The 20919-nt window shown below is 39.0% G+C and overlaps 1 protein-coding gene across 1 annotated transcript in view; it reads right to left on the bottom strand.

Annotated features, from left to right (window-relative positions):
* Nucleotides 1-20919, bottom strand: part of RGS6 (regulator of G protein signaling 6) — a 714417-nt gene that overhangs the window by 112889 nt on the left and 580609 nt on the right. The window contains 5 exon segments of the mRNA XM_069092090.1: nucleotides 10523-10584; nucleotides 12299-12397; nucleotides 14536-14610; nucleotides 16251-16332; nucleotides 18962-19038. Of these exon segments, the coding sequence (XP_068948191.1) occupies nucleotides 10523-10584; nucleotides 12299-12397; nucleotides 14536-14610; nucleotides 16251-16332; nucleotides 18962-19038 (395 nt within the window).

Raw genomic sequence — 20919 nt, 5'->3', positions numbered from 1 at the left:
CTCGTTAGTTTTGATTATAAAATTACTTGACATTTGGTTATATACAGTAGCACTTTGTAGGCTACAAGGCCCTAGAGCAGTGAAGCATTTCTTATCTTGTCACCCCAGAGAAATCTGTTCAATAAAAATACTCATGAGGATAAGGGAGATGACATGTAAGCTAGTCAGAGCTCTCTGGAAAAACGGGGCCGCTCCAAGTCCTCCTTGCTCCGTTGATGCTGGTTCCTGGTTTAATTACAATTGACTTCGCTATAACATCACCTCTGGTCTTTCCTTAATTACTTAAGAAGGTTTGAGAGAAAGAATGGGAGACCTGGTTGTATCCTGAATAATAGAAAAGCAAAGTTGTAACGACCTCACTTCTGATTTCACTGGGCTGTGGTGGTGGTTATTGGTATTTTTGTCCTAGAAGTTATCATTGGTTATTAAGATGACACATTTCCATCACCATGGCAGGTTTTTAATAGACCCTTAGGGTCCTTAGTCTCAAGCTGTCTTATCTCATTCCATTAATTACATTTCATGACTGCTGTGGGTCAAGAGTCAGAGGAAGAAGCAGCAGCAGCAATCCCAGAGATGCATTAGTGAGATGGGGTGGAAAAGAAACCAATTCCATAGTTGGTTTTAAAACATAAATAGTCCCTAATAATATGAACCAGGATTAGGGGAGTTGATCAGTCAATGCAAAAGACAAGCATTTCCATTTTGGCGTAGAGTAGCGTGATGACTTCAAGCAGAACTGGAGCTTATTTTGCTGCCACTGTGAATACTCAGACTGCTCAGGGGGAAAAAACCACAGAGGACAGATACACACAGAGAAAAGCACAGCAACTTCTCAGACAGTTTGGGAAAATCACAGGATGGAAGTGTTAGTCCTGAAAGGGACCGTGAAGGCCCTTATATTTCAGATGAGGAAATTCAGGCTTAGGGAGATGGAATGATTTATTCAGCATCAAACAGGTTGGATGTGGCAGAGCTGAGATTTGCACTCAGATCTTTTGACTCCAAGTTCAGTGTTCTTTCCACTGAACCATCCTGCCTCTCCCATGATGATGATAGTAGGCTCAATTTTCCTTAATTTGTTTTAAGGATTCTCCATGTGAGCAGACAAAGTGGTTCAATGGAAATCAAGCAATTCTAAAAAGCTGTTATTCCAGAGAATACTATAGCTTACATACTGCAACCATGCACAATGACATACAGGTGTGTGTGTACGCACGTGTGCATGTGGCAGATAGCACAGAACAATGAAAAGATGATTGTACTTAGAGTCAGAAGAGAGCTGTGTTTAAATTCTGCCTCTAACACTGCTAGCTGTATAAACATGGGCTTATCATCTCTAAACATCAGTTTCTTCACCTTTAAAATGGGGATAATACCACTAACTCTACAGTGTTGTTGTAAGAATCAAATTACATGATGAATGTAAAGTGTTTTTGTAAATTTTTAAAAGCACTATTCAAACAACATTTAAAAATTATTTTTATTATTAATCTTGTTCTTATTTTTTTGGCAAAATTCAGACAGGAACATACTATGACAAGTTTCTTTTATATTTAATCTTCCTTCCTTCCTTTCTCGCTTTTTTTCTTCCAAGTGGCACAATGGATAGAGCACCAGACCTGGAGTCAGAAAGACTCATCTTCCTGATGATGAAGATCAAATCTGGCTTCAGACACTTCCTAACTGTGTGACCCTGGACTAGTCACTTAACCCAGTTTGCCTCAGTTTCCTCATCTGTAAAATTAGCTGGAAAAGGAGTGGCAAGTCACTCTGGTACCTTTTCCAAGAAAACCCCAAATGGGGTCACAAAGGTCAGATATGACTAAAAATGACTTAACAACATAAATCATCTCTTTAATATTCTTTTATGCTTAGTGTCGTATAGAGTACTACATAGCTAGATAAAGTAAGTACTTTCTGTAACTGAATATATCTTAGGACCTCATCTTGGTCACAAAAACATTTTGGGACAACCCAAGTGGCAGGCAGAATGATAGGGATGATATATACTTTATCATGTTCTGTAATGGGAATGTAAATTTGTAAGATCTTCCCTGCCCCTAGGCTAAAGTGCACCTGGAGCCTGGGGTGGGAGGCTTGTTTTTCAGTAGATACTTCTTGATTGGCCAGTGAGTCAATAAGGTTGTTACATTCTCTGAGCCAGGAGAAGGCTATATAAGTCCTGATGTGTAGCTTCGTTTTGGGGCTCACTTTGAGAAGTGTTCTGTGATTTGATGAAACTCTGGGCTAGCCGTTGTCCATAGCCCCCCGACTTTGAAACCCAGATGTTGTTTTGTATGGATGTAATGGTTGGATGGTTTGGAAATCTGTCTACTTGATCTGTTTCTGTCTTGATAATTCTGTCTGTATATTCTGAAGTTTGGGGTGCTGACCTTTTCCCCCTGAACGAGGTAAATGATATATGTCTGACTGATTAAAGTAAGCTTGTTAACCCATTTTGAGTTGCTTTCCTTTATCAAAGCAGATCCAAGAACCTGTGTGAGCAGCCACCCTGGGGACGCTGGGGTGCTTGCTGCCACATGTTCCCACATAATTTTTATTTATTCCACTATAGCTCTATATTATGGAAGTTCTTTTTATATTTCATATAGCTTGGGGATTAGGAATATTTGTATTATGACATCTATTAAATATTGCTCTTAAGTTTTTATGGATCAGTGTTAGGTCTAGGAATTAGGGGAAATAATTGTATCTATGTTAATGGTCCAATTCTATTATTGTTATCTCATTCTTCCCATTTTTTTGATGGAGTTCAGATAGAAACAGTCCTGGGACATGTTTCTGTATCTTTCTGTAATTTCTGGTGTCAATTATTTAATCATGAATCATTATCATAAACCTTTTCATCTTTTAAAAAATAAAACCAAAAATAAAAACACCCTCCCATGACTCCTTCATAGGACACTACTTGTCATTAGTCTTGTCCAACAAACATATTGTTAGGTGAGTACATATATATCTATTATCATAATTATTATTGGTCCATGTGTTGGACATAGACATCTAAGTGTTGGAGCATTATTTCCAACAACAGGAATACCCCAGAATTCATAGGGCTGACAACCTCAATCATTCAGTATATCATTAAGTATAAGAAAATAAGCAAAAAAATCTTGGGAAAACCAAAAAAAATGTAAAAAAATCCTTGCATTAAAACTCAGGTACTATTTTTGTTCAGTCATTCAGTTGTGTCTGACTCTTCTTGAGTCTGTGGACCATAGTATGGCGATACTATCCATGGGGTTTCCCTGGCAAAGATACTGAAGCGCTTGGCTATTTCCTTCTCCAGCTCATTTTACAAATGAGGAAACTGAGGCAAATTGAGTTAAGTGACTTGCCCAAGGTCACATGACTAGTAAGTATCTGAGGTCAGATTTGAATTAAGGAAGATGAGCCCAGGGCACAATCCTTTGTGCCACCTAGCTGCCCTAACCCTATCCTATATTTTATTTTCCAGATATAGGATTGCATAGTTTAGTTGATGTCACATCTCCTCTCTTCTCTCAATAGATTGTTAGCTCTGGGAATTCAGAAATGGTCTTAATGATCTTTGTATCTTTCCTAGTGCTAAATAGTGTTTGGGTGCACAGTCAGTGCTTGTTGAAAGATTGCCAGAACAAGGATATATTCAATAAGACCTGAGTTCAAATCTGGCCTGAGACACTAGCTATGTGGCCCTTTGCAAGTCAATTAACCTCTGCCTGACTGCTTCCTCATCCATGAAATGGGGATGACAGTAATGGCACCTGACCCCCAAGGCTGTTATGAGACATTTGTAATGAGTTTTGCAAATCTTAAACAATAGATAATATTGCTATTATTATTATTATTATTTATGAAGGTATGGTGGTGTGCAAGAGCTTTTAGAAAGGGTTCTATGAAAAAGGGCTAAAATAAAATATATTTGCTTCTGAAATGGAAAATTTCTTCATACAAGAGCATGATGATTCATGATGACTTGATGGCAACAATGCCACCAAAAAGGAGTTGACAATGGAGGAAAAGTGAAAATAAGCTCAGTTAGGGTCATTTTGTTTTTCCAGAAATTCTTAAGGGTTCCATAGATAGATTTCAGAGGGTAAAACATTTGGGTGGGGAAAACATTACATCTCTATTTTCATTAGACTCTAACTGAAATTGGGCATTTCCTTTAATGGTACATATGGGCAACAAAGCATTATTCTGAGAAGGGCCTTTAAGTTTCACCAGGCTACCCAAGAAAACCATGCATGACACAAGAAAGGTTAAGAATTCTCGTTTATTTATTTATTTTTTGCCTTATTTGGAGGGGGGGAAGGCAGGGCAATTGGGGTTAAGTGACTTGCCCAAGGTCACACAGCTAATAAGTGTTAAGTGTCTGAGGTCATATTTGAATTCAGGTCCTCCTGACTCCAGGGCTGGTGCTCTGTTCACTGCACCACTTAGTTGCCCCAAGAATGCCTGGTTTAAAGAGGGCTTCTCAAAATCCAAAGCTGCCAAGATTAGGGAAGAAGGGAAAGACATTACCATAGAAAATGAGCCACCATGCTCTCCTCATTCCCTGGCCTCTGGTTATTTGCTTGTTCCAGTACCAGACCAATTCCTTCCTCCCTATTTATCTGGTTCTTTTCTGCTTTTCTTGAGAAGCCCCTTTATCTCAGCTGCAAAGGTCCTCTGTATCTCTACACAGCTATCCCCAAGGCCCATCCTCTGTGTTCCTATGGAATAACAATGCCTTTGTCTCCTGGGGATGACGTCCTTTGCCTGAAGGCTTTAGTTTAATTAACACTTATCACCTGGAGCAGGCCCAGGGAAACCAGATCCAGGATGTGTTTGTGTTCACCTGAGAGAAGTTCTGCTGACATCAGGTGAGCAGTAACACCCACACACAGCTGCCAGAATGGTAGCCATTAGAATGGCGGGCAATATTCCTCTCCTGGCCCCGCCAACCCCTTTCCGTAGACACTGATAAATGGTGAGTCTGGGATGCTTTATCTCTCGCTAACACTCCTCCTTTCCTTTGCCCTTTTCTCCCTGGGAGTTTCCTTATGGCTCTCATGAAAAACCTTTGTGTCACTTTGAATAGTTGCCAGTTGTCACCACATCACATAAAATCTGGCTTTCACTGGGCGGGGCCCCCTGAGAGCTCTGTGCTGTGAAGTGAGAAGTATCAGTTGGAATAATCCCTTCAATCTGAGCAGTCTCTCAAGCATAATTAGACCATACCAGGTGAGGGCTCCTCACTGACACTAATGTAAATAAACACACACTAGGACTGTGCCAGTCTGCTCCTCCTATTCCTTGCCCTCCCCCCTTTTCTCACCCCCTCCTTTCCCCCCCCAAAGGAAGAAATACCATAATTGTTGCCATAATACACTTGCATGCTGCTTGGGATAAGGCCTCTATGGTATAAGTCCTCTTCATAATGACTGGGGTAACAAATGCCTACTCAAACCAAAAAGCAAAGAAATTAGATCATGTTTATTTCAATGAGGCACTGAGCAGAATATGAGTAAGGTCCATAGTAGCAACTGGAGATGGTACAGAACACAGATTTTTGATAGACTCATTTTACAGATGAGGAAACTGAGGCCCAGAGGGCCCAAGTGATTTGCCCAACTACCGTGGTTCATATAAGAGACCAGAACTAAGGAAAGGTAATTGATGGACAAAGAGTAGCTTTCCGTTGTTCTGTCACCAAGCAGTATTTGTGGAATTCTGGGAAAAGGCAGTGGATGCATTTAATTGGTCCCTAGACACCCTAGGCTGTTTCCTTCACAGAATTCTTTCTGGATAAAAGGAACCATAGCAACATCTCTAAAGGCAATTGTGGAGAGCCCGTCCTTTTGCCACAAGACCAATATGCTCTTAAGAAAATATCAACATGACTGCAGAAGCCACAAACCTTATCCCAGAGTTAGCTGATGATACAATGTCAGAGCAAATGATACCTACCGGTATGTTGCCAAATGATCTATTGTCCCCAGTAGCACTTGGGGTGCTTTTTACTTGAGGAAAACATAAATAGGCATGCCTTGTAGAAAAAAAGACATTAGACCCAAACCACCAAGTACTTTAGTCTTCTGGTGAAGGTGGAAGACGCACCTCTCAGTTTAGTGGGAATTTTTCTTAGTTTCATTGTATTTTTAAACTTGGCTATTTTCATGACCATTTAACATAGAAAACAAGTGCCTATCAGATATCAGACTCCATCTAAAAGTCTGAAAATGATGATCCTATGGACTAAAGAGCCAATCAATAAATTTGATGAGGTTATAGGGAGATTCACATGGAATGTAGTAGATTATAAATTCCTTAAAGGAAGGGACTGTTTTCAAGTTGATAAGCATTTATTCAGATCCCACTATGTGCCAGACACTACGCTAAGTGCTTTGGTCTTTGTAACACCATTGACCAGAATGATGTCTGGCACATAGTAGGCACTTAATAAGTAAATGTATATTGATGATGCCATGACTAACCATGTTTCCAGAGGACTGATGAGGAAGCATCAGTCTTGGCAGAGAGGCAATGGACTCAAGAAACTGAATTAATATGTGCATTCTTTGATGTTGCCAGTGTACGCAACATAGTTACGTGTATTTATTAACAAGGGTTTTTTTTTTTTTGGTTTTTCTTTTTTCTAGCAGGAGAGAGAGAAAATAAATCCTTGTGAATTGAAATTTAAAAAAATATCAATTTGGGGGGGGTGGGCCGAGTCAAGATGGCAGAGTAGAAACAGGACTTCTGTGGGGCTCCATCTTCCACCTCTCCCAATTCATATAAAAGAGGACTCTGGACAAACTTTGAAGCTACAGAAGCTACAAAATGACACAAAGAAGCTAACCTCAAGCTGGCAGGAATTGGCCAGCCCAGCACTCTGGGAGCAAATGGGAGCCGAGCTCAGCCCTGTATGAGCTGGAGGTTTTAGCCACAGGGCGGGCCTCACCAACCACCAGCCGGAGGGACTTTAGATCACCAGAAGCTGTGGCGGTTTCCAGAATTATCAACACATAGATGCTAAGGACAAAGTGAGAGGTCAGTGCAGTGTGGACTTTGGGATCCAGTAGTTGGGAGTGCCATCAGCCTTTGCCCCTGGGGTGAGAAGCCACTGAGGAGCCTAAGCCTTTGCAGCTGTCCCCATGTGACAGCTTCAGCTCCTGGCCTGCACAGTGTAGGGGGACCAAGTGACCAGTCTGAGGGGTAATTGCACTTGCTTTAACCTGCTTGGATCTGGATGGTGGTCTAGAGTGGAGGTCCTGAGGTATGCGACCAGCTTGCCAGAGCGTGTGGAGGCTTCAGAGAGGGCAGCTCTTCGACAGCTGAGAAAATCCCAGCGTTTGGGACAAAGCTCCCCTGTCTGGTGGCAGAGTCCTACTGTGGCAAAATGCCCAGGGGTCAAGTGATTGAGTGGCAAAATGAGCAGGCAAAGGAAAAAGATTATACAGAGGAACTCAACTATACACTCCTATTTTGGCGACAAAAAGGATCAAAGCATGGAACAGGAGGAAGACAGTGAAGTCAGAACTGCTGCACCAAAAGCTTCAAAGGAAAATACAAGCTGGTTACAGGCCATAGAGGACCTTAAGAAGCAAATAAGAGAAGTGGAGGAAAAATTGGGAAGAGAAATGAGAATGAGGCAAGAAAATTATGAAATGAGAGTCAACAGCCTGACTGAGGAAAATCACACCTTAAAAAACAGACTAACTCAAATGGCAAAAGAGGATCAAAAAGGCTATGAGGAGAAGAATGCCTTAAACAGTTGAATTTGCCAGATGGAAAAAGAATCTCAAAATCTCACCAAGGAGAATCATTCCTTCAGAATTAGATTGGAGCAAATGGAAGCTAGTGACTTTATGAGAAATCAAGATGCTGTTAAACAGATCCAAACAAATGAAAGGATAGAAGGCAATGTGAAATATCTCATTGGAAAAGCCACTGACCTGGAAAATATATCCAGGAGAGATAATTTAAAAATTATTGGACTAGCTGAAAGCCATGATCAAAGAAAGAACCTAGAAATCATCCTCCAAGAAATTCTCAAGGAAAATTGCCCTGATGTTTTAGAACCAGAGGGCAAAGTAAAGGTTGAAAAAATCTACCAATTACCTCCTGAAAAAGATCCCCAAAAGAAAACTCCTAGGAATATTATAGCCAGGTTCCTGAATTCCCAGATCAAGAAGAAAATATTACAAGCATCCAAGAAGAAACAATTTGAATATTGTAGAAATGCAATCAGGATAACACAAAATCTGGCAGCTTCTACACTGAAGGATCGAAGGGCTTGGAATATGATATTCTGGAGGTCAAAGGAGCTGGGATTAAAACCAAGAATCACCTACCCAGCAAAACTGAGTATCATGTTTCAGGGGAAAATATGGTCATTCAATGAAACAGAGGACTTTCAAGTATTCTTGATGAAAAAACCAGAGTTGAACGGAAAATTTGACATTCAGATACAAGAAGCAAGAGAAGCAGGAGAAGAGAAAAGAAATCATAAGAAACTTATCAAAGCTGAACTATTTACATTCCTACATGGAAAAACAATAATTGTAACTGATGAAACTTTTATAAGTATGAAAATAGTTGAAGGGAATAGAAATATATATATGTATATATATATATATATATATATAATATGTCTATATAGGAGGGTATATGGGCATACGAATACATGGGTGAATGCATGTATATATGTTTACAGGTATACATAGATAGAGGGTACAGGACCAATTTAATAGGAAGGGATAATACTTAAAAGGTGAAATTAAGAGTTGAGAGAGGAATATAATGAGAGGAGATGGAGAGAGACAGAATGGGGTAAATGAAATATAGAACGCTCATATAGAAGAAGCAAGGGAAAATGGTTACATTGGAGGGGAAGAACAGGAAGGCAAATGGATCAACCCTATTCTCATTGAATTTGGCTTAAGGAGGGAATGACATACATACTAAATAGGGTATCTCACCCTACAGGAGAGTAGGGGGAAGGGGATAATAGGAGGGATGATGGAAGGGAGGGCAGGCTGGTGGGGAGGGGAGTTGGAAGCACTCACTTTTGAAAAGGGACAGGATCAAAGTAGAGAAAAGAACAAGTGGGTGATGGAGTAGGATGGAGGGAAATATAGTCAGTCTTTTACAATATATCTACTATGGTAATGTTTTGCATAGATACACATGTACAACCTATACTGAATTGCTCATCTTCCCAGTAAGGTTGTGGGTGACAAGGGAGGAAGGGAATGAATCTGGAATTCAAAGTTTTAAAATCAAATGTTTAAAATATATGTACACACACACTATTATTTATACTATTTTACATGTAATTGGGAAATAAGATATACAGGCACTGGGACATAGAAATCCATCATGCCCTACTGGAAAAGTCGAAGGAGGTATGGGAGAAGATATGGGAGAGAACAGATTGGAAGAGGGGATATCCTGTGGGACTGCTATTTGGGGGCAATGAGTAGGGGAAAAATTGGGAGAAAACTTGTAATTCAAAATCTGGTAGAAATGAATGATGTAAACCAGAAGTTAATAAAGCATTTGAAAAAAATATATTAAAAAATTAAAATAAGAAAAATAATAAAAAATAAATAAAAACATTAAGTTAAAATGCCTATTGATTGAGTATATGGACAGGTGACACTTTGAGAGGACTGGGGACATCTTGTAAATCAAGCAAGATGATCCAGGAACTCCCCAGATCAACCTAAATTTGCTATGTGCAGGAAAAAAGGAGACATTATTCTATTGCTTCTAACGAATATTTGGATTTGACTTACAGTCTTGGTGCCTTTAGGTATTAATGATTTAAGGGGCAGCATATGGACCAACAAATGTTCAGTTTGGGGTAGCTTGGCTAGATTTATTCCAAAGAATTCACCAGGTGGTCTTGCCTGGAGTTGAAAAACAGCCTATTTAGTGGGCAAAATTAAGTCTCCAGAAAGATGACTGGGTAGAGCTGGCTACCCATGCAGCTTATAACCCAAAGGTATGTGCCAAGCGTATCTAACTTATTCATGACAAATGTTTTCTTTACAAAGGTTTTATTGGATGCATTCCAATGGGTGGTACTTCGGGATTTAACGATGATGATCACATTCCCTTCTGCTTATAGAAATAATACCTCAAAGGACACACAAGAGTTCTTTTCCCCCTACAAAATGAACCTGGGCATTTTGCACATGGAAAGGTAACGATTTTATTTAAAGAAATCAATAACTCCATCAGACAGTTTATGAGGGACTGGGTTTTTCCTTGTAAGACAACTGTTTTTTTTTTAATTTTCGAGTTTATATATTTTTTCTTGTGACACCAGAGAAGGATAGTAAGACTTGTCAACTTAAATAAACTGGTATCAGTCTATTGGACTTGATTTTTTATTTGAGACCACCACTGACTCTTGTCTGACTCTTTGAATTCCCTTGATATCAAGTGCCCTTGATATCCTGATCCTGATACATGCCTATTTTGTGAACCCAGAAGAAAATTGTAATGTTAACAGCAGACTTACCTTTCAGCTACTTTGGACATCTTTAAACGATGTCTGTCTATCTGTGCAGTCAAAAATATTATCTGAGGAAAGAGATGACAGGGATATAAATGCTGGAGCAGAATAAGTCTTCCCCTTCTTTTCTACCAATCCAGAGCCTTCATTTCCTTCTGGCTCCAGCTCAAGACACTCCAAGAAGTTTTCCCCAATAACCTCTGTTGATAATTCTATTTTTCTCCATCTCTTTTACAGAGATGAGTAACTGATTTTTCCTATTGTCTTCTATTTTATATGTGATTTTACATGTATAAATTTGATATCTCAAGATTGTTAGTTTCTGAGAAGCAATGTCTATGTTTTATATATCTTTTGGATCTTCTGCCCAGAACAGTTGCTAGTCCTATAATTACACCCATAATCATATTTTGTGTCTTTCTTTTTCTCTCTCTCTTTCTCTTTTTTTTCTTTCTATATGCTCACTGACATGAATTAAATAGCTATATTAGTGTACATGTCTTCTCTTCTCAAAGAGACAATAAGCAATTCAAGGGCAGAGACTTTGTTTTCTTTCTTTACATCTACCTAGTATCTTGCTCTGTATACAGTAGATGCTAAATTGTTGAATGGGATTTGTCTGTCTGAGGTCATATTTTATGACTTTATGAGTGAACCACTATAGCAGCAACACATAGTGTTGCTGGTGTATCAGGCGTAGTTAACTCTGTTAATCTTCCTTCCTTGGACTGATGAGGAGGGCCTGGAACCCAGTAGGTATTTAATAAATGTTTATTGACTGACAACGCACTACTGACCTTGGTGAAAAATAACACCTATTGAATGGATTCTGAAAGGGGAATAGGTAGAGAAGCAGCAACCATTTTTTTTTCCAACCCTGAGACTCAGGATCTCAGAAACAAAAGCAATTAGTCCCAACCCATTGTTTCCCCTAGAAAGCATAACCTTTTTGAAAGTCTTTGAGGAATAAAACATTATTATATATGGAAAAAGCAGAGCACAGATGGAAGAATTTAGGAGAACAACTTTGCTCCTAGCAGCCAGCTTAGAGTTAAGAAGGCTTGGGTTCAAGTCCTCCTCTGTAATTATGGCTGTGTAACTATGAGCCCTTGGTAGCAAGGTAGTGTCAGGAAGATCTGAGTTCAAATCTGGCATCAGATACTTTCTAGTTTTGTGACCCTGGGCAAGTCACTTAACCCTGTTTGGTTCAGTTTCCTCATCTGTAAAATGAGGTAGAGTAAGAAATGGTCAGTTGATCTAGAACTAGTCTTTGCTAAGAAAACCCTAAATGTGGTCACAAACAATCAGACATGACTGAAATGACTGAAGAAGACTGTGAGCATGACAGTTAACCTTTCATTATTCCAAACAATTTTCTAAGATTAGTGATTTCACAGGGAGGAGGAAGGCCAGGTGTGAAAACAAAACTATCTACTAATGTAGGTCTGTACCAGTTCCCCTTTCTCCCCATCAACAACTGGAAGAACTCAGGCCTGCTATGTTTCAAAGAGGATCATTGATTTAAAGGTGGAAGGTACCTTTACTTCAATCCCTTCATTTTATAAATGAGCCTCTCTGAGGGTCAGAGAGAACTTTTGACACACACAACAAAGAACCTAAATTTGCTGCTTCCAAAGCCAATGTATTTCCACTATGCTACACCGCCCTGCAAATGTCCCTAGGAGCCCAGAAATTTGCTCATCTTTTTGGACCTCAACATAACCAGTTTCCCACCCTTCCTCTAGGATGTTAGGAACTGCTATGAATAATTCACATGCGCACCTGTTTTCGGATGTCCTCTTTTGTAGTTTTCTTGATTGGCTGGGCAGGTATATGCACAGGACTTTGGGACTGAGTCTCTTCTGTCACTCCGTACACTGACTAGAAAAGAAGAGAAATATGAGGGATTCAGATGCTGTTAGGAATCAGTGCTTCTTTTTTCCCTCATCAGCAGCGGTCTCTCTATAATACCAGGCACATTTCTCAGGCACAGAAGTGAAAGGAAGAATTTCACATCTGCTCATAAGATTGCAGTGATTTCTAGCCTCAGTTTCTACCCCAGTCTAGTTTTTCAGGAAAAGTGAGGGTAAATTGTAGCATAGTCTGGGGGAGGTTAAATTGTAAAATAGCATGATTTGGGGGAGTAATTTTATAATTCCTTAGCCCCTGCCAAGAATTGGTGCATGAACTGGAACCAAAGTTAAGCCAAAGTTACTGATTTACTGAGGTCATGATAAACTTAACCAATGAAGAAATAACAGGATGACAATTCTGAAAAATAGTTGTATTGGAATAAGTTCTGAGAAATTTTTGTTCAGTCGTTTTCAACTCTTTGTGTTCTCATGGACCAACTATCCATGTGCTTTTCCTGGCAAGGATACTGGAGTGGTTTGCCGTCTTCTTCTCCAGTTTTATGCAGGCAAGGGTTAGGTGACTTGTGCAAGGTTGCACAGCTAGTAAGTGTCTGAGGTCAGATCTCAACTTTGGTTTTTCTGATTCCAGGCCTAGTGCTCTTATCCACTGTACCACTGAATAACTATACTGAGCTAAGTTATGAAAAATAGTTGTACTACAAATGGGTTACTGCTTCATTATTTATATATAAAAAAGTGCCCCAATGGATTTCTCTTGGAGTCCCTTTGACAGGTTGCTTATAAACACAGACTCTGAAAGCTCCTATTTTCTCCCTTTCAATAAATTATTATATCAAGGATTGTCTACACACGGGTTCATTTTAGCCTAACAAATTGCAGCTGTGACATAGAAATTTTCCTAAAAGCATGGAAAGACAAAAGGCTTTGTGGTGTTGTGATTGAATTTTATCAAGTCCTGTACACAACTAGGGTAGATAAGAGATTTGTCTATCAACTTCTGGAGTACTTGTTTGGTCCTTTGTTCTTAAAGAGGACCAGTGACAACCCCAGGGGGGTGTCTTGACCGTGACGAAGGGAACCTTCTCAAAAGCTGAAAAGAAGAATTTTAGGAGAAATAATAACGGTTGATAATTTATCTTAAGTTTTGGAAAGTTATTCATATATATAATCTCATCTGAGTCTCACAACAACCCTGTAAAGAAGGTACTATTGGTAATATTATCTTTGCCATTTTACAGATGAAGAAACCGAGTCTCCCAGAGCTTAAATTTCTTGTTCATGGTCCCACACTCAAGTAGCATTGGAGGTAGAATTTGGACATAGAGCTTCTTGATTCCAAATTCAGCACTCTTATAACTGAACTATCACAAGCAAGAGGATTATACCTCTTCATTACATAGTGGAGCATATTACAACAGAACTCCAATAATAAAAAATGCAAATTGATCTGGGATTTCATCAATGTGTATATTCCCTCCAAAGATGCAGATTACAACCCATTTGTGCCTGCCCATCCTGCGAGACTTTTGTCCATGTCTCCGCATGAGGTTGACTGTAGGAATGGGATTTTGTTATACTAGTGAAGGATAAAAATAGAGTCAAGAATGGCTTCAATTTCATAACTGGATTTCATAGTGGGGAGAGGAGGGATATTTTAGGCTTTACTCCTAACCTTATGAGGTTTACATCATAGCTTATCCTTTACATTCAGTACTTGATGGTTATTAATCACTTTAAATTACATTATCTCATTAATTTCTCATGACAGCTGAGGAAGGTAGATAGTGCCAATACTATGTCTCCATTTACTAATGAGGAAATTGGAGTTTTGAGATATTAAGGCCATATAAGTCAAGAAGTGTCACAACTGGTACTCAAACCCAATTCCAGGGTTCTTTCAGCTACAAATAAGTCCTCCAATAGTATGTCTCTTAGGACCATAATCAGCCAGAATTCTGGGTTGATTGAACCAAGGCTTAAGCACTCTATGGTGTTTTAATGGAAACCCACGTAATGAAGGGGGCCCTAGTGACAGTCATAGCTCCCTAAAAAATGAAACACTCTTTGGTCTTACAGGAAGCAACAGGAAGGTTTAGAGGGTGTTCTTGACATAGAAACATTTTACGTTCTGCTAAATGAGCTGACCTTTTTGACTTTCTGGGGATTCTTCATTCTACGACACTTTCTGATGTCCATTTCAGTTGTATTCACACAACCTGGCTGAGAAAGGAATCATTGTAAAAAATTACTAATTGAAGCTCCAGTTGATCCAACTGACCTTATTGCCACCATTAAGTCGAGTCAACAATTATTTGTTTAGTGATTATTTTCACAAGGCAACATGCTAAGCCCTGGAGATACAAAGAAAGGTAAAGTTCTATTAAAAATACCTAAGCCTACAAATACAGGGCATCCCCAAAGTCTTTGTACGATTTGAAGTTATTAATAGCTTAAAGTATTAAGCTAGTGTCAAGCTATTAATCGCTTAAAGTGTTGAGCTGGTATTAAGTTATAAATAGCTTAGTATTGCACAAAAACTTTGGGGATAGCCCGTATATGCTGATTTTCTCGAGTGAACAAATGAATTTTGTTTAGTGGATCTGTGCTTGCCTTATGCCAAATAACAGATTTTAATCTGATCAGGAAGATTATATTTATAAATGGCTTTTAACAAAGATGCTTTCTCTGCTAACTCATAATAATAAAGGGAAGGGAAGGGATGGGAATAAGCATTTACATAGGGTCTGCTATGTGCCAGGCAGTACATTAAGCTTTTACAAATGTTATTTTATTTAATCCTCACAACAAGGTGCTATTTTCACTCCCATTTTACAGTTGATGAAACGGAGGGAAATAAAGATCAAGTGACTCACCCAGGATCATGTTGTTGTTCAGTTGTTTCAGTCATGTCTGACTCCTTGTGACTGTATTTGGGGTTTCCTTGGCAAAGATACTGGAGTGGTTTGCTATTTCCTTCTCCAGCTCATTTTACAGATGAGGAAACTGAAGCAAAGAGGGTGCAGTGACTTGACCAAGTTCATACAGCTAACAAGTGTCTGAGGTCAAATTTGAACTGAGAAAGAGGAGTCTTTTTGACTCCACGTTCAGTAATCTATCCATTGTGCCATCTTATGGTTCTCACCATTTGGGGACTGATTATTTTTGTGCCTGTTTGGAAAGTCTGGACTTGAATACTTTAACCATTTTTAATTATGTGAAAAAGATAAGAAAAGGGAACAGTCCTTAGTTCACCCTCCTGTTTTATGAAGGGATATATAATTCCTTTTGATTACACGGAATTTTTTTAAAGTCTTGAAAAAGACTGTCACATTTAAGTATTTGTGAAAATGGAAATATTTTTACTCTGGAAATATGAACTGCGTTGAGAAAACAATTTGCTGAGGGATGGAGAGAAAGGGTAATCCCTTGTATTTTCAAGGATAGAGTCAACTTTGTGTGGCTTTTAGGGAAAATAAAATAATCATATTAATGAATAAAGGCAGGTAGGTGGCGCATTTGATAAGATATCCAGATTCAGCTTTGTGAGTTCAAATCTGACCTCAGACTTATTGGCTGTGTGACCCTGGGCAAGTCACTTAATGCTGTTTGCCTTAGTTTCCTCATCTGTAAAATGAGGAGAAGGAAATGGCAAACCACTATAGTATCTTTGCGAAGAAAATCCTAAATGGGGTCATGTAGAGTCAAACATGACTGAATATGATGCAACAACAAATGAATAATAAAATGGGAGATCATCCATTTCCCCAAGATAGATGTTTGTAGGCAAAAGACTGCCTTTGGTCTTAAGAAAGGGAAAAGGAAAATGAAAAAACCTACAAAACTACACAAAGCTGTCTCACCACTGGCCTGTGAACATCCCAGAAGGCTCGTTCTTGACTATCCAAAATTTTTCTTTCTGTTTTATCTTTTTTCCGATCAATCCTAAAAATGGAAAGATATAAGGGAAATAATTTTCATTTGTCTTTTTTTCTTTCTTAATTTCTTCTGCCCACCCCTATTTACTTTCATTTCTAAGGAGCTAGTGTATCCATTGCAAGTGGAACAAATACATTTACTGTGTTCATTTTAAGATCATGAGGCCATATGTGGTGACTTATTTCATCCCCTACACTCTGCTGTACAATGAAATTAACAAAAGAAAATATGTTTGGGCCCAGACTTACAAAGAGGTCTATGATGGAAAAAAATTGCATATGATACTGGGGAAAATCAGTTGGCTAAAGGTTGGTTGGAGTGTAAACTAAAACATACATTCCTTGAGGGGGGGTTGTTTTAGTAGATAATTTCATAATTGCTTGTTGAATTGGGGTAGCATTTAGTGTGTAAAACTTAAATATAGGTCAATCCATTTTCTATCCTTAAATTTGTAAGTTTGCTTTAGGTCTAAGTTGTTGTAATTTTAAAACTTCAATTTAAACGGAGTTCTCTCCCACTCCACCTTTTCCCCAAATCAGAGGAAGGACCTCAGTCAGCACATGAAAGGATCTAGAAATCAAATATCACCCCCATTTTGATTTCACTTGCCCCAGCTGGTGAATGAACAAGTTGTGAAGGTAAATTACAGGTGACAAAAGAAATACTTCATTTTCTAATCAGTAGCTCAGATGAGAGGCTTTTATTAAAAAAAGAAAAAAAGTGTATTGCTTCATATTCCTTCTGTAAGTAAGAAGTAACTCAGATTAATTGCCATATACCAGGGAACTTCTAGCTTTCAAATCTCATGGGAGCACTTTAGTTTACTGGGCTGAAATAAACCTATAATCACCCTGTGATTTTCATGATAATTACCATGTACTTAAATGGTCCACAATTATAAAGTAATCACAGAGTTAATCAAAAAAGTTAATCGAGAAATACCATATGTGTATCAAGTGACAATTCCCCCTCTTTTTGTAACATGTGAGGCTCTTCTATTCTGAAAGTACAAATTAACTTTTCTCTTTGTTTTCCAGGATCTTCTGGATGCAAAGAAATTATAAACCTTGTTATTCCTGTTCCAGTTTCTGCCCCACCCACCATCATCAGCTTCACCATGACCACGGCTTCTTCTGTAGCAGTAACCAACTCTGGAGTGACATACAACGTAGTGCAGAGGGCACCTAGCTTGCTAAGGTTACTGAGGGAGAGTGATGAGATCTTGGGTTAAAGGGAGAGCATAATGAATTGTGGGAAGGAAGACGAATGCAGGAGAAGGGTCAGATGGATAACCTGTCAACAGAACCCATAATATAGAAGTTAACACAATGGCATCCTAAGAATCATAAATTTGAACAAAGGCACTACCATTTTTCTCTTTTACTGTACCATAGGGGTTGGCAGCAGGAGAGGATGTCATGAGTGAGACTAGTTGTAGTGAAGGCAGGGCTTTTCAGCCTCATTCCACAGTATACCTGTCAATGTCTGCATCTGTCAGCATAAATCTCAAAAGGAGGGAAGTGGGAGGGAAAGGAAAAGTGAGACATGGGGTATCTTGTATATATTCATAGTAAGTGGGGGTGTCAATACTCTAGCAATGAGAATGGGAATGATGGGGAGACAAGCCTTTAGAAAAATGGCATTTGGCCATGCTAATAGAAGTAATTAGGAGAGAAGAGAGTAGCAGTAATTGAGGAGAAATTTAGAATATTATAGATCAACCTCTTTGTCAAAGTGAATATCCAATGAGTTCCAATTTAGAAGGATAAAGTAATGAAAGAGAAAGGGGATAGAAGGCGATGAGCTGGAGTGGTTCATGACAGTTGTCCATGCAGAGATGCCCCTAGATCTTAAACTATAGGACAAGGAAGGCTTTGAGTAATACAGGCTGGGCTACTTCTCGGAGCGTGGGTCCCTAACACCTGACTTATGGGATGCTTGTCAAGAGATCCAAGAGTCTCTTTTATGTAAGCATGCCCAGGTAAGCATGCCCTTACTCTTCTAAGTAGTGTGCCTGGATCCTCAAGGGTGGTACACCTTTCCAACCTCCTACTTCTACAAAGAATTTCTTGTACCCACAATGTTGGCCAACATACTGGAATGGAATACTGGAAGGGAAGCTTGCATCCACCTCTGGTACTTGATATAGCCTATACCAAATGTAAAGGTTCTTATTTGGGGAGGGCCAGGGGAAGATACCTTGTTGAAATCAAAAGAAATCTTCATATGTCTAAATGCATTTCCACACAGAACATAAAGCGGCTTGGAAATTATTTAGGCAAGAACAGATTGTTCAAGTCAGGGTTATAGGTTAAGAAAGGATGAGGAAGGATTTTCCTATAAATATTCTAGAACACCCACTTTATAACTTTCCTAGTGTGAAATTAACTAAGAAGAAGATGCACATCAAATTACCAAAAAAAAAAAAAAATACCATCTGGGCTGAAAATTCAGAGTGATTTCTAGGCAAATCCTGGACTTTATTTCCACAAAGCTGTTTTTTTATTAGAAAATAAAGAGGAGAACCAGAAATCCTAACTCTGGTTGCCGATTGCCTTGAACATATGCAACAAAGACACACATTTGGAATGAAACCCTTTCTTTTCCTAGAAGGGGCTCTGTTCCATTCACATACTTCACTTGCGCTTCCGCTTGCATAAAGATGAATTCCCATTTCCTTGCAAAGGCCCTCTGGAGTCTTGCTAGGTTTTCCTGATAAAAAATGAAAATCAATGAGGGCATTAATCATAATAAGTATTGGACCATGGCTACCATGCTCATTACATGTGCGCTCATCCATATTGGTTAGACAGAACAAAATAATGGTCCCCCATTTAAAATTCACTAGACTGGAACTTGATTTAGCTTTGTACCATATTCTGCTACACCGGAATGCACTTCCAATCATCATCAGCATGCCAACTAGAGGAATTATCTGACTGAAGTTTGGAGGAAACCACTGGACCCTTTCTTCCAATAGGTCTCATCTATGTACGGTATGTAATACCATTGCTTGGCTGCATAGCCAATATAAGTTAGGGTCTAGAGGTATGCTTGAGTTTTCCATCTGTGATCTATGGATTTGGGGATAAATGATGCCTGCTGGACATTTCTGTAAACAAAAACTAGGAGAATGGGGGTGATTTCTTGGACTTATCTTCTATTCTTTATACTAGGTCACTCCAACAGAGGAGAAGCTTATGAGATCAAGTTAGTTTTCTAGAATCTGACCAATGCAGAGATAGAGTCTCTGCCATTATAGATTTAGTGCTGGAAGGGACCTTGGAGGTCATTCATTCTAACTTGTGTCTTAGTCCATGCACAAAGCAAATATGTTAGGTTGGGGTGGGGCAGGGAAAGAAGGGAAGTTAATTTCATTTTCTAATTGAAAAGTGAAAAAAAGGCAGAGAGAAAAAGAAGTGTTTCATTAAGGGTCTCTCCCAAAGAAAAAAGGGATGTATTCTTTTTAATTCTTTAATTCAGTAGGATTACACATAGTGTGCAGTAGATAGGATAGTAAGTTGACAGGCACACTAATCACCTGCCTAATTCTGATGGAATGCAAGTCCAGAGTTCACATTCTGCTATGTATTTTCATAGAGTTGGTGCCAACACCTAATTGATTAGTTTTATTAGAAGGTTATTAATATAAAAGGGGATTATTACCATACAGGTAGCTAACCTTGTGCCTGTATATGTATACAAATAGGAACAGAAACAAAAATGCCCCTTGGAATCTTCTCTTTTCTGTCTGTTTTGTTTTTGAAAATCCTTTGAGCTTTTAGAATTTAAACTTCATTGGGAATTGGTGCCACTATCTATTCTGAACATTCTTTTACATGGAAAATGGAAGATGTGAGTGAGAGGTACAAAGTGGATCATAAGGGTGGCTAGGTGGCGCAGTGAGTAAAGTGTTGGCCCCAGAGTCGGGAGGTTCTAGCCTCAGACACTTAACACGCAAAAAACTAGCTGTGTAACCTCAGGCAAGTTACTTAACCCCAATTGCCCTCCAAAAAGCAAAAAAAGAAAAAAAAATAAAAAAGGAAGTTACGTAGGCAAAAATTAAAAGGATAAGCAGTCCAAAAACTTTTACACTCAGACCACAAATAAAGGTTTCAAAATAGCATCATCTTGATTGGGGGTGAAATGTCTAGCTACAAGGAACTCAAAGGTGCCATCGTCTACCAGAATGTGAGAAAGGATGGAAATAAGTATTTATCAAGAGCTTACTATGTGTCAGGCATGTCTTTTTACAAGTACCACATCCTATTTAATCTTCACAACAAACCTGAGAGGTAGGTGCTATTATTATCCCCATTTCATAGTTGAGGAAACTAAAGCCGATAGAGGTTGAGTGACTTGCTCAGGGCCACATAAATAATAAGTATCTGAGCTTGGATTTGAATTCAGGTCTTTGACTCTAGGCCCAGTGCTCTATCTACGATGCCTCCTACCTGCATCTAATGACAATTTTATAGTTTGGTTAGAAAGCTGATCAAAGTCAATTAATGACACTACAGATAGGTGGATAAGAAGCTAGATGATATGGAGCAGCTAGGTGGCACAGTGAATAGAGCACTTGCCCTGGAGTCA

The sequence above is a fragment of the Petaurus breviceps genome, unplaced genomic scaffold (assembly GCF_028583685.1).
Source record: "Petaurus breviceps papuanus isolate PSGF00001 unplaced genomic scaffold, PetGlider_PUasm1.0 189, whole genome shotgun sequence".
Lineage (NCBI taxonomy): Eukaryota > Metazoa > Chordata > Mammalia > Diprotodontia > Petauridae > Petaurus > Petaurus breviceps.
The sequence above is the reverse complement of the archived record's forward strand: the minus strand, read 5'-3'. Positions and strand labels throughout refer to the sequence as shown.